A 14,932-nucleotide genomic window follows, 5' to 3' on the forward strand; every position below is an offset into this window, starting at 1 on the left:
TCCCTTCTGGGCAGGGCTGACCTCAAGAACCCTAGCTTTTGTTGGGACCAACATGGGATGAGGAAATACTTGACTCCAGGTTCCCAAGCCCCACGGTGGTCTGTGGGCTCCCTTCTTCCCTGAAGGCAACACTGAGTGTCCTCCCAAGAAAGAGATCCCAGAATTTAAAGTGTGACTTGCAAACTAGTTTACAGGCAAACTGGACTCACCTGTGGCTCCGCAGTTCTAAGGGGGAAAATTGGGGCAACTGAGTGTCGTTGGAACTAATAAGGTCTTCCTTAAGTCCCATGTTTATAATACCCCAGCAGAGCTCCCTCCCGACTGAGGCCATCCACTGGCGTGTTACTAATATACGTTTATGCAGCAGTGTCTGCACACCTGGGGAGAATTTGCAAAGAGAAAGGCCATGTTCCCTTCCCCCCAGAAACTCATGGGATGGGGACAAGCAAAGGGAGAGGGTAACTGGAAAGTTCGGGGACAGATAAGGGAGGCCTTCCTCAAGAGGTCACCTGTGGGTGGAAATCCTCGAGTGAATGAGAGGGAAAGGCAGAGCTAGGGGAAGGAAGGGCAGGAGGTGCCGCGGGGTACATGCGGGAGATGATGGGGCAAAGCAGGCAGGGACCAAGTCACCGCACATCTGGTGATGCGGGGAAACAGCTCTCGCCCTTCAGGGAACATCCAGGCTCTTCCTGGGGAAGAGGCGGCGGGGGGTGGGGGCGGCGCATTTGCCCCTTCGTTCGGCGTTTCCAATGCATTTAATGGGTTGGTCCGCTCTTCTGTCTCCAGCTAAGCGCCATGTGGTGGGATCTGCTGGTGCTGCTGCTGCCGCCGTGGACGGCACCGCGACCGAGCCGGGCGGGGCCTCTCCAGAAGGCCCCAGTTTTCCAGCTCACTCACCAGGGCCCCTGGGGGAGCGGGGCCGGCAACGCCACGGTCTCGCCCTGCGAAGGGCTCCCCGCCGCGGGAGTCACGACCCTGACCCTCGCGAACCGCAGCCTGGAGCGCCTGCCAGGCTGCCTGCCGCGCGCGCTGCACAGTCTCGACGGCAGCCACAACCTGCTGCGCGCCCTGAGCGCGCCCGAGCTCGGTCACCTGCCGCGGCTGCAGGTGCTGACGCTGCGCCACAACCGCATCGCCGCGCTGCGCTGGGGCCCCGGCGCGCCCGCGGGACTGCACACGCTCGACCTCAGCTACAACCTGCTGGAAGCCCTGCCGCCGTGCTCCGGGCCCGTGCTGCCCGGCCTCCGAACGCTGGCGCTGGGCGGGAACCCGCTGCGGGCGCTGCAGACCGGAGCCTTCGCCTGCTTCCCCGCGCTGCGCCTGCTCAACCTGTCCTGCACCGCGCTGGGCCGCGGCGACCACGCTGGCATCGCCGACGCTGCCTTCGCGGGGGCTGGTGGCGCTCCCCTGGCTGCGCTCGAGGTCCTGGATCTCAGCGGCACGTTCCTCCGGCGCGGTGAGTGCGGGCGCCGGGTGTCGAGCCCGAGGGGCTGGCGATCTGGGGAGAAAGGGCTGTGAACTTCCTCGAGGGGCGCTGCCCCTGGCGCCTGCTCACAAGACTACTCAAAAAGACCCGCCCCGAGCCGAGGGCACCCGTTCGAAGCGCCGCACCAGGCTTCACTCCTTGAGTTCCAAGAGGTGGGGACTATTATCTCCGTTCTGCATGTGAGGGAACCAGGGCACAGAGAAAGAGGAATGGCTGGCCCACAGCCTCCCAGGTCATTAGCGGTGCCTCCACATACGAACCCAAGCGTTCTGGGTCCAGAGCCCACACTTTTAGCCTCTCTGTTCTGCTCCCCAGCAGAGCTGGTCAATGCTTGTAGAATGGGGAGTGGATGCAGCGCTTTGGGGCTGATGAATGGAAGAACTTGGTACCAAACATTTAGTTAACGTGAAGCACCTGATGCTCAGAGGGTGCATTCATTGATTTCTATTCAGTTGGCTAAAACTCTTTCTGTGAATGTTGAATCCTTCAATAAGACACAGGAGGGAGGTGAGAATACCTGTTTTCCTGTACTTGGCATGTTCTGACTCTGATTCACAAGGTTGGTGTTATTTTTAAAAAAACACTTCTCATCTACACAGTAAGTCCCCTACATACGAAGGAGTTCTGTTCCTAGAACATGCTCCTAAGTCCAATTTGTTGGTAAGCCCAACAAAGTCAGTCTAGGTACCCAACTAACACAATCGGCTATATAGTAGCGTACTGTAATAGGTTTATAATACTTTTCACACAAATAATACATAAAAAACCAACAAACACAAAATATAAAGAAAACATTTTTAATCTTACAGTACACTACCTTGAAAAGTACAGTAGTCCAGTACAACAGCTGGCACACAGGGGCTGGCACCGAGTGAACAGGCAAGAAGAGGTACTGACTGGAGGTGGGAGAGGAGGTGGGAGATGGTAGAGCTGGAGAATCGTCAGCAATAGGAGATGGAGGGTGAGCTGCAATTTCACTCACACCTGACGTTGATGGCACAGGTTCTGGTTCCTTGCTGGATTCAATTCTATCTACCCTCTTAAAACAAAAATCCAGTGATATCTGGGTATTAGCTCTTTTTTTCTTATCATAGATGACACGGTAGCACTGGATTGCATTCTGAATGGCTGCTGCAACCTTCATGTACTGTTCTACATTCCAGTCCTGTGCCTCAAAAACTAACAGCGCCTCCTCAAATAGAACTAGCTTACATGATTGGACATGCCAATGCATGTTCGCATCTTTGAAAGTTCACAACTTGAATGTTCGTATGTAGGGGACTTACTGTAATCACCTGTTCCACCACCGACAAGAGAACAAAGAACAGGAAACAGAAGAAGGGGCACGTTCTCCATTTACTAGGAGAGCCACGAAATGAGGTTTCTGGGCCTCCTCCTACCTCACTCCTCCTCTCCTTCCTTACATTCCTCGAAGATTTCCCTTGCTCCTAGTAGCCATCAGAGTAAAGGCTGGGGTACTTCTGTGAGGGGTTTAACAAGAGGGTGGGGCAACAGTGGACTAGGAGACAGTGTCCTGGGGTCAAGCCCCACCCTGTACCTTCCCCACTGTGTGGCCTTTCGCCAGGCATTGTCCTCTGGGGCCTCAGCCACCTGGGGCTGGAAAAGGAATAACTGGTCATCTCCGAGGGCCCTTCCAGCTGAAATGGCTCATGCTTCTGAGATTCCCAAAGCTGCCCACTGTACCCATGCTCTGCAATGACCTTCACCACTCACCTTGTCACTCTCATTGTTTCCTTAATCCCGTGCCGGCCTCCTGGGTTTATGCCTTCCCAGGTAGTGGGCAGTTTCCCCTCTGTGTTTCAGTTCAGTCAGGATGGATCAGAGACCTGCCGAAGCTCACGTCCCTCTACCTAAGGAAGATGCCCAGGCTGAACAGCCTGGAGGGGGACATTTTCAAGGTGACCCCTGACCTGCAGCAGCTGGATTGTCAAGATTCGCCAGCACTTACCTCTGTCCATACATACATCTTTCAAGACACGCCTCTCCTACAGGTCCTTCATTTCCAGAAGTAAGTGTTCCTGAAGCACGTGACTGATTTTTCCCATTACACTAAGTTGAATAGGCATAACTGTTTTATAGGATAAACCAGACCTTACTTTTCCTTCCACTGCTCCTTCAAGGCCTCGCTGGGGTCTTGTTCCTCCGCATCCTTCGGGTGATATGGTGGGCACATCCTAGAGAGTCCATCCAGCCTAAAAATCAAGCAAATCACTCCTGTCCAGAGTAATGTTAAAACTTCAAACTCTCATGCATGTTAAGTTTCCTTTAAGCCCAGGATGAGAAACTTGCAGTGGGAAGAGGAGTTGAGGGCATCAGGGTCTTCTCTATTTCTCCAACCACCTGCTTCCCCATGTGTTTATGCAAGTCAGCAGCCCCTTCCAGGGCTTGAGCAGGTCCTAATTGCATTGGGACCTGGGGATGGTGCCGTCTGGCCCAGTGGATGTCCCAAGTGTCTATATCCACCCTCCTTCCCAAGAGCAACTACTGTTCTGACTTCTAGCAGGAAGGGCAACGTCCCTTTGAAGATGATCCCAGGCCACCTTCTTTCCTGTGGGCCCACAACTGGGCCCTGGGAAGCAAGCACTGTTGCCCCGCCATCACTCTCAATGTAGCCACTTCTCTTTTTTCTCTGCTAGCTCCAGAGTACTCACTTTGGGGCTTATCACAAGGGAAAAGGACATAGAACAAGCAGAGCACTTAGCTCAGTGCCTGGCACATTGTGTGTGCTCTATAACATTAGTTAAGATCATCATAGTGGTTGTGATGAAGGTGATATAATGATGGTGATGGTGGTAATGGTAACTCTGATGATGGTGAACTGGTGATAGGATGGTAATGGTGATGATGATGGTGGCAGTGGTGATGATGTGGATGAGAATGATATCATCTCTGGCTCAGACTCCTCTTTTGAGCTTCAGACTGATGCAGCATTATTTAAGGTTATCAGATACGGAACCAAACTGCCTGGGCTCAATCCTGACTCCACCCACCACTTACTAGCTATGTGAGTTGGGGCAAGTTACCTAATGCTTCTGTGGCTCAGTTTCCTCATCTGTGAAATGGGGATAATGATCAAATCCTCCCCCACTGCATTGTTGTGAGAGGAAATGTTTTGATATGTGCCTATAACAGCACCTGGCACAGAACAGGAGGTTTGTATTATTACTACAGGGCATCTCCATTGGATGTCTCATAGGTCTTTCAGGATCTAGCACACAACTAGATACATGAGCCTGGAAATCATGGAAGGCCTGGGCTGGAGATCCCTAACTGAGCACCTTCAGCACAGAGATGGTGGAGGAGGCATCAGGTGATGACGGTGGATGCTGATGGGGAGAGTGGTGAAGGCACCAGTAACAATGATGCTGTTGAGGGCGATGGTGGTGTTGATGATAACAGCATGGCCCTTGCTTTCAGGGAGTGCACAGTTCTGTAGGCAGCGGACATCTGCCAATTGTCATGATATGCTGGGATCAGTAACAGAGGCACACACCATGTACCGTGCTATAAGGCAAGTGGGGTTAACGATCAGCTCCAGCAGACTGGAAGAACATAATTGATCCATATCTTCAAGGGTGAGTCCAAACTCACCAGGTGGAAAAAGGCAACCTAGACCCCAAGAAAAGCAGGCATACCTGGGTCAAAAGTGGTGGCTGCTTCCTCTCCCTACGCTTCTCAGTTCGCTGCAATCTGACCACCCACTTCAGCTTCATGATTGAATGGGACCAGTGGCATTTCAGCTGCTACATCCAGTGGACACTTCTCTATCCATTGAGCCCCTTGTTGAGTCTTTCCCCCTCTTGACATGCTCTTTGTCCTCAGGATGTTGCCCTGGTGCTTCTCCATCCTTTCTGGATAGGCCTTCTTAAGGTTATTGGCTATTTCCACTTCTTACAACTTTTTGGCATGTCATTTCTCACCCTACATGCTTCCTCTAGCATTGTCCCCACCCTCTTGTCTGATGCCGTAGGATTTGGCAAAATGTGGGGTGTTGGTGACATTCATTGTCAGTGGAGCCAGATGGGAGTGGGTTGAAGAGTCAGTGCAGGTGTAGATGAATCTTAAGGTTGGCTCCCCAGTTACCAGGTCCAGTCTGGTCTCCATTCCCAATAGCTCCTGTGCCAGCCCTTCCTACCTGCCCTGCAGGGCAGCTTGATATCAAGTTCTCATCATTCCCTACCCCAATAACCGAGAGCCTTCTAATCGGTGACTCCACCTTCAGAGGCCCACATGTTAGTGCAGGAAGTCTCAAACGTTTCTGTGCCATGGACTCCTGTGGCATTCTGTGAAGCCTATGGGCCTTTCGCAGAAGAATGTTCTGATATACATAAAGTAGGGTATGTACGCAGGATTCCAAAGAAACCAATTATAGTTAACAAAATATTTTTAAATGTGTGTTTTAGGAATATATGTGTGTGGGGTGTGCTTCTTTATTTAACACCATAAATAACAAAATCCAGCAGCAGGTCCAATAACTTCCATAATTTTGATGATTATAAATGACAGAAAACTACTGAAAAGTGATATGGAAATATCTGTGATTTGTTGGTGATTCACCTGTGATTTGCTGCCGATTCACCTGTGATTTGCTGCCTTCTTTTGCCACTGTAGCAAATGGTAAATTTCAGTTAGAGGTTTGTTAAAGTAAAGAAGTAATATTCTCCATCCAAGTTCACAGACCCTGTCTCCAAGGACTTCAGGTTAAGAACCCTTGTAACCCAGTCACCATATTCAGCCAAGAGATCTGTCTAAATTGTAATCTGATTGAGTCTTAAGCCAAATGAAAACCTTTCCATGCTTTCCGTGGCTGGAGGGAAAGGTTTAACTCTCTGGCTGGCCCTGCCCAGGCCCCCACTGTACCCCACTGTGCTCCAGCTGGGGGAGGAGCCACTCCCAGAAGGCTGGGAGCTCTCAAGCCTCTGAAGCTCATTAAATGCCCTCTCCCCTGCTGGACCCTCTTCCCTTCTCAGCCCACTTTGCTTCTGGCTCTCCTTAGCTCACCCACAGCCTCCCCTGGGAGGCTATCTGTGATAGATGCTGGGGGACGTGTGCATGCCCTGGCACAGCCAGCACCCTCTGAAGAGGGGGTGGCACCCTCCTGGCTGCTCTGCCAACCCAGCATGCCCAACGCCATCCACAGTCCTCTCCGACAACACTACATGCAGGAGGGAGACGCCTTTGGCAATACTGCAGCAAAAGAAGAGAAAAGGGATTGTTTAGAGGGCGAGGGGAAACTTCTTTCACACTAGGGCTCTGTCAGTTCAGATGCAGAGAACACCTAGGTGCCATCATGCGTCAGGACATGATGCAGGCTCTCCCTCAGCATGTGGATGGCAAATGCAGCTTGTCTTTATCATATGCAGGTTGCACTGGATGGCAGAAAGGGCTGTCAGATAAGGAAAAGACTCCTTTTCCTTATTTATAAAATGAGTGAAATATTGGGAATTCCCTGGTGGTCCAGTGGTTAGGAGTTGGCGCTTTCACTGCCAGGGCCCAGGTTCAATTCCTGGTCAGGGAGCTAAGATCCCGCAAGTGCAGCCAAAAAAAAAAAAGAGTGAAGTATTATCTACCTCATGATCAATGAGATAATGTTACCTGAGCCACTAAGCAATGTTACTTCCCCCAAAATGTGGTAATCCTTTTCCTTTCCCCTTCAGGCAAAAAGAAAAATATTTCCTTTGAAAGATGAAGTGCTAAGTAAACTCCCATCCTAAGATTTCTACTCTATCTCTGTGAATTCTGCTAAAAGCAAGCATTTGCATATATATACACATATATGTGGGCACAGCTTAAGTTTCAATATAAATGGCACACACATATATTCAGTGCTCCACAGGGGACAACTGTCAGGTGCCCACTGGCTAGGAGTGTTAGAGCAGATCTGGGTGGTAGGTCCTCCCTTGCCCAGAACATCTGCATCTCCCCCAGAGCAGGAGGAGAAGGTGGATGTTTCCCAGGCAGATGGAGAAAAGCCAGCCTTTGATCAGAAGAGGCCTGTAGATAGAGTGTAACTCCTGTTGCTCATGATGCTCAGATTATAACTGAGAACATGTACAAGAGGCCAGGAGACTCCAGGAGTTGAGACAGTTGAGGCCAAACGCTCAGTGAGGCTCGGGGCAGAAAACGCAGAAAACCAGGAGAGGACCTGCCATTGCTAGGTGTGGTACATTGTTTGCAAAAATGGCCCTGGTAATTCCTCCCATCCCTGTAGACACACCCCTTAGCAATGTACTTTACAGCTCCTCCCATCAGGAAGTAGAGTCTGTTCTCCACCCCTTGAAGCTGGGCGTGGCCATGTGACTTCTTTAGGCCAGAGGGACATTAGCAAATGTTATATAAGCAGAGACAAAAACAGATGAGCAAGTTGGGGCTCGCCCTCTCTTGCTGGTGGGGACTGGTCCACCACCATGTGCACAAGCCTGAGCTAGCCTCCTGGGTGATGAGAGACACATGGAGAGTGGTCCCGGCAAACCCAGCTGAGGCTCCATATATGGGAGGCCATCCTAGATCTTTCAGGCCCAGCTGAGCTGGCCCAGACCATAAAAATCACTGAGTCAACCCAGAGAATCATGAAAAAGAATAAATATTTATTATTTTAAGCTAAGTTAGCAAGCGCTAACTGATACACTTCAGTGAGCCATCTTCCAAAGGACTGGTGTTGAGTGCCATCAGATGCAGTTCAACTGCAATAGTATACGTTCAAGAGTGTTCTCACTGGGCTTCCCTGGTGGGGCAGTGGGTGAGAGTCCGCCTGCCGATGCAGGGGACACGGGTTCGTGCCCCGGTCCGGGAGGATCCCACATGCCGCGGAGCGGCTGGGCCCGTGAGCCAGGGCCGCTGAGCCTGCGCATCTGGAGCCTGTGCTCCGCAACAGGAGAGGCCACAACAGTGAAAGGCCCTCGTACCACAAAAAAAAAAAAAAAAGTGCTCTCACTAATTAAGAACTTCTGCCATTTCTTGTGACTGGTCTATGATAACAATATCTTACTTTTTTAAAAAAACATTTTATTTTATTACTTATTTATTTTGGCTGTGTTGGGTCTTTGTTGCTGTGGGCGGGCTTTCTCTAGTTGTGGCCGGCAGGGCTGCTCTTCCTTGCAGTGTGTGGGCTTCTCATTGTGGTGGCTTCTCTTGTTGTGGAGCACGGGCTCTAGAGCACAGGCTCAGTAGTTGTGGTGCACGGGCTTAGTTACTCTGCAGCATGTGGGATCTCCCTGGACCAGGGCTCGAACCCGTGTCCCCTGCATTGGCAGGCAGATTCTTAACCACTGTGCCACCAGGGAAATCCAACAATATCTTACTTGTATAGAGATTTATATTTATAAACACTTTTATCATCACAGACTCTTTTTGATATAACCAGCAGGGAGGATTGTCTCCATTTGTTATGAGAGGTGATACTGACTGGGTTAGGTTTTGTATCCCTACAGATGAAAAAAAAAAATCCAAGGTTATTAAGAGTTTGCTCAAAGCAATATCATCTAGCACCTAACAGAATGGATTTCCCATAACACCACCGTGGCTCTCTGGGTATAGTTTTGACCTGATTGTAAAAGACTGACTTAATAGATTTTTGTGCATTTCAGCTGCAACTTGAGTTCCTTCCCTCCTTGGAACCTGCATTCCTCCCAGGTCCTGTCCATCAACCTCTTTGGTAATCCCCTCACTTGCAGCTGTGAGTTGTCCTGGCTCCTCATGGATGCAAAGAGGATTGTCCTAAGCAGGTAACACATTTACAAAGCAGATGACTCAGGGGTGAGGGCCTGCCCTCCGGAGCTGAAGTTCTCACAGCTCATAATGTTGCTCATATAACCATGCTGGACAGGTTGGCAGTGCTGGGTGGGGCGGCCATTCCCCGTGTAGTCACACTCAAGAACCCAAGACAAAGAGGCTCTACTTCCCTTCCAGTCAGCCAGAGGGGCAGAGAGCGTGGAGGACACCCGACTCAGGAGGTTTTAATGGGCCAGGCCAGGAGGTGGAGCTCACTACCGTCACTCACATCCCATTGGCCAGATGTCACTTAGTAGGTCACGCCTACTACAAGGGAGGCTGGGAAATGTAGTCTAGCTGTGTGCCCGCTAGGAAAAGAAAGGCGAAGTAAAGAGCTAGCTTGTCTCTGCTAAAGCAGAGTTATCATTGCTTATTTTACAAACGAGCGAATTGGGGCCCAAGGAAGAGAGGTACTTGCTTAGATTCACGTAGCCGCTGGGTGGAGGAGGCAGGATCTATACTGTCTTCCAAAACTGTGCTCTTAACCACTGGGCCCCACTGAGTCCCCAAAACAGGGCCTGGCCTCTAAGTCCAGGGCCAGTGGGCTTATAGAGCTCTCTCGTGAGACAGGAGAAAAAGAATTCCTATGGAGACTTCCCACTGGCTGCTGGCTGGAAGAGTTGTTTTGCAGTGGGGAGCCATGCCCAGGCTGGCCACCAGGAGAGGATGGGGGCTAGGGACACCTCTGATCTTGAGCACACTCAAACCACCTCCACCAGCTAATCTGTTCTCCTTGCAGCTCACTTTGAGAGCCCTGTCCTGTGCGGTTCTTTTCTCACCTCTCACACAAGCCTGGATATCAAGTGGGGCTCAGTCTGCCCCCCTGACCCCTTCATGTTGCCTCTGGCACCCAGGCCCTTTGCAGTGACGGGTCTTGCTCTGGTATGAATGAAAAGGTTGAGAGTACTTACTACTGTTGATTTTGGCTGTTACTTAACCTCTGTGTTTCCACCTCCTCATCTGTAAAATGGGGATAATAGTGCCTACCTCATGAGGTAGTGCAGACTAGATTGGTTTATACAGTGAAGTGTTAGCAATAGTCCCTAGCATGCAGCAAGCACTCAAAAAATGTTAGCTAGTATGAGTATTCTTACTAGTACTCACCACTAGGAAGCAGACAGGTGAGAATAAAATGGCAGACCACACTTAGAGCATCTGGACTGCCCTTCACCGGGCTCACCCTGGGTTTTGGCTCTGCGTTTACTAGCCACGCTATCTTGGGCAGTTAGTCCCTCTTTCTGAGTTCCCCTTTTCTTCTCTGCACAATGGGAGTGATGAGGGGAGCCTCCTACACAGGTTGCCCTGAAGGTCACTGGCGTGACCCACGTTGCATGTGTACCACATGGTACCTTTCAGATGTGTCACAAGGCTTAGGAGAGGGATTATCTGCACTGAGGACTCAAAGCCCAGCACAGAAGTAGCCCTGATGCCAAATACCTTCTAACCAATTGGCCTCCCCTCTAGGGCAGCAGACACTGTGTGCACACCAGCTGCAGGATCCAGTGGCACCTTCTCAGCCCCTCTTTTGCTGTCCCAGCTGCCAAGTGTGTGCCATTCGGACCAAAACACCACCTTCCTTGATTCCAACCCACCCTCCTCAGTCTTCTCTACCCACACACCATCTACACAGGGTCCCTCCACCCTGCGGAGAACAGTCCCCTCTACCCAATCTGCGGGAGGCCGACAGAATGTCACCAAGGTGCCCTCCCTCCCTGTGGATTCCCCCACACGAGCAGCGGGGCCACGGCACAGCCTTGCCGAGGACGGGGCCGTTCCCTCCATTACTGTCTCTCCAGCAGGTTCCAGCAACTCTGGCAACCCACCTAGGGCTGCGAGCACAGCCGGGACAGAGCACCAAGAAGAACATGCTGCTCGGCTTGTCCTGGAACCTACTGTCTCAGCTGCCTCCACCCCATGGGCCAGCAAACACCCTGATCTCTCCCCTACCTCCCGGAACCCAGGGAGCACGCCTCAGCCCGCCCGGGGGACACGGGCTACCCCGCGGGCTCCCCACCCGCCTCCTTCCGAGGGCGGGATTCCGGTCCTGCTGCTGGAAGACTCCAGTGAGGAGGAGGAAGAGAGCGGGAAGGAGGAGGTGGGGGCGCCGGCCCGGGATGAGCCCTGCGATTACCACCCCTGCAGGCACCTCCAGACGCCATGCGCAGAGCTGCAGCGGCGCTGGCGGTGCCGGTGCCCCGGCCTCAGCGGGGAAGACACCCTCCCGGACCCCCCCAAGCTGCAGGCGGTGGCCGAGACCACTGACACGTCGGCGCTAGTGCGCTGGTGCGCCCCCAACTCGGTGGTGCGCGCCTACCAGATTCGCTACGCGCCCGAGGGCCGGCCAGGGAACCAGTCGGTGGTAGGGGACGTCTGCGCCACCGCGCGCCAGCACGCCCTGCACGGACTGTCGCCGGCCACCGCCTATCGCGTGTGCGTCCTGGCGGCCAACGGCGCGGGCCTGAGCCGGCGCGGGGCGTGCGCCGCCTTCAGCACCGGGCGCAGCCCAGCGCTCCTCGTGGCCGGGCTGGGTGCCGCGGGCGGCCTGCTGCTAGTCAGCACCGCGATGCTGGCCGCCGGCCTCTGCCGCCGGGGCCGGACGCCACGCTCTCCGAACCGCCGCACGCAGCTGCTGGCCTACCGCAACCCCGCCTTCGACGCCGAACCCGCGCCGCCAACCCCGGCCTCGCTCCCGCGGGCGCGCGATCGCTGAGCACCCGCCGCGTGCGCGAGGAGAAGGCGGTACCCGGTCCCGAACGGCCGGTCGGCCCCGAGCGTCTCTCCCTCGGGCGAGGCCCGCACTCCTCAGGCACACGTGGCACTCCCCGCGCTGAGTTCCTCATTCCCGGGAACCTCTCTGCCTTCCCTTCCTGCTGCTTCTCTCTGTTCCCAGAAACGTGATGGTTCATGCTGCCGGGCATCCCTGTGTGTGGTTTTATTGGGGTTTTTCAGCAGTCAGTGCCCCTCAACGTCCGGTAGAATAATTAGAATTGTGCGTGGAAGTAGGAAAAGAGAAAACAAATGGCGCAATGCGGCCGCTTTTCTCATATTGGAAGCGACATCCTCAGGTCATTTCAGAGAAGTTCCCTCATGGTCAAGCTCTGGCTAAGGGTCCTGTTATTAAAGGGAACGACTCCAGTGGATTCTCAACCTGAGAACCGGTTATGTTCTCTGAGGCTTTGCGGGTTCATTAGTTCATTTCAGGGTACAGGAGCAGGTGTGCTTCTAGCTTTAAACTGCAGTCTTTAGGGAACATCTGTGAAACACGGGGAAGGCTGGCCTTTCAAACTCGGTTTTTGCTGCATTTCACCTATGTGAACTCCTTTTTTAAGGAAGCATAATAATTAATAAGCTCACTTTCAGGAAACTTTTTTTTTTTTAAAAAGAGAGAAGAAATAAAAGGAAAACCTCAAGGCTCTGGCAAGAGGCCAAAGCATTTCTCTGCTCAAATTGCATCAAACAAACCTTTTTTGTATGATTCGTATCTGACTGTGGGCTATGTCTCACTACACCTTTTTTTTTACTTCTATACAAACTTAGGGGGGAAAGTGACTTTATTAAATTAAAATGGGGGTCATATACCTAGATTTTAATTTTCTACGTTAGCATTTATGTAAGTTTCCTGTGGCCACCGTAACAGGTTACCACAAACTGGGTGGCTTAAAACAACAGAAGTTAATTCTCCTACTGGTCAGGTCAGAAATCCGCAGTCAAGGTATTAGCAGGGTTGGTTCCTTCTGGAGACTGAGGGAGAAACAGGTGCATCCATGCCTCCTTGTCTTGTGACAGTCTCTGTCTCATGTGTCTAAACACCTCCCCCCTTTTTCCATTCTTTTCTCCAGGCTTATTGAGATATAATTGACATATAACATTGTTTAAGGTATACAATGCAATGATTTGATACTCCTATATATCGAGAAATAATTAAAATAAGGTTAGTGAACATGTCTGTCACTTCATATAGTTATCTTGTGTGTGTATATGAGTGTATGTGTGGTGAGAACTTTTAAGATCTTAGCTACTTTCTAATAGTACGGTATTGTTAACTGTAGTTATCATGAACTTGTAACTGGAAGTTTGTACCATTTGACCACCTTCACCCATTCCCCACCCCACCTCCCACCCTTAGGGACCACCAATCAACTCTGAGTTGCTTTTTTTAGATTTCACATATGAGATCCTACTGAATTTGTCTTTCTCTTTTTTCCATTAGTATAATGCCCTCAAGGTCCATCCATGTTGTTCCAAATTGCAAGGTCTCTTTCTTTTTTATAGTTGAATAATATTCCATTGTATATTTATTTTTTCTTTATCCATACATCCAGTGACACTTAGGTTGTTTCCATGTCTTGATTACTGTAAATAATGCTACAATGAACATGGAGGTGAAAATATCTCTTCAAGATAATGATCTTATTTCCTTTGGATATGTACCCAGAAGTCAAATTTCCCTCTTCATATAAGGACACTAGGCAGTGGCTTAAGGCTCACCCAAATCCAGTATGACCATCCTAACTTGATTACATCTGCAAAAACCCTATATCCAAATAAGGTCACATTCACAGGTATTGGGGTTAGAACTTGAACAATATCTTTGAGGCACAATTCAACCCACAACAGCATTTTACTTCTATTCCAAGAAAAAAAATCAAGTTTGATTCCCATGTATCTTTTGTTTCCATGACATGCTGCAGCACAAAAACCATGCTGCAGCACAAAAACCATGCTGCAGAAACTAAGCATATCCAAGTTTGACCTGAATAACTGAACTGTATTTCTAGGTGAAGTTTTGAAAAGGCTTCCCAAAATTCTGAGGTGGATCCCTAGTTTCATCAAATATGTAACCAAGAGAAATAAGACTGATTTAAAAGATACCTACCAGCTCCAAATTTAAAATTGCAAGGCAGAAGTCCTAAATGTGACTAACATAAGAGCCCTCAGGAATGTAATTAAATTATCCCAATGCCTTTTTTAGTTTAATATCAAGATTGAGGGACCTTCCCTGGTGGTCCAGTGGTTAAGACTCCACACTCCCAACGCAGGGGGCCCAGGTTTGATCCCTGGTCGGCGAACTATGATCCCACATACCGCAACTAAGCACGCATGCCGCAACTTCTGAGCCCATACGCTCTAGTTGCCTGAGTACTGCAACTAGAGAAGCCTGCGAGCCGCATCCAGAGAGCCTGTGCACCGCAAGGAAGACCGAAAACAGACTTAATTAATTAATTTAAACAATATTCCTTAAAAAAAAAAAGATTGAGTCTGTTATGTGGAGGCATCAAAATGAATTTGTCTTGCTTGGAGTCTGTATGCATGAATATACACTCAAACATACCTAATACAATTTCAATGTTTTATAGACCAGCAGAATTTATGTCTTATAGCAATTCAGTATCCAAAAACATACAGGTTGACATGGAAAAAGTCTATTAACCAGAACCAGATTAAGACTTTGATACTAAAGAGACTAGGGACCCAACCCGTAAGTCACTCCAAATAGTATTAACACTAGACCATAAATAAGCATAACAAGACACAAAATTCTAATTTTTCCCCTACTTTATTTCACGTTCTCCCTTTTTTAAACATCATTTTTGTGTGCTCATACTTTGCTAGTGCTGAGACATGGTCAACGTGCCTCTTGGGTGGTCCAGCAAT

General features: G+C 50.5%; 1 protein-coding gene across 1 annotated transcript; it reads left to right on the forward strand.

Annotated features, from left to right (window-relative positions):
• Nucleotides 1-795: 795 nt before the first annotated feature.
• Nucleotides 796-11,987, forward strand: LRRN4 (leucine rich repeat neuronal 4). The gene is made up of 4 exons (XM_024764261.1): nucleotides 796-1,456; nucleotides 3,311-3,515; nucleotides 9,094-9,231; nucleotides 10,742-11,987. The coding sequence occupies exons 1-4, from the start codon at nucleotides 796-798 to the stop codon at nucleotides 11,985-11,987; spliced, it is 2,250 nt and encodes a 749-aa protein (XP_024620029.1).
• Nucleotides 11,988-14,932: the final 2,945 nt, after the last annotated feature.

The sequence above is a fragment of the Neophocaena asiaeorientalis genome, unplaced genomic scaffold (assembly GCF_003031525.2).
Source record: "Neophocaena asiaeorientalis asiaeorientalis breed wild unplaced genomic scaffold, Neophocaena_asiaeorientalis_V1.1 scaffold400, whole genome shotgun sequence".
In the NCBI taxonomy this organism is placed as follows: domain Eukaryota; kingdom Metazoa; phylum Chordata; class Mammalia; order Artiodactyla; family Phocoenidae; genus Neophocaena; species Neophocaena asiaeorientalis.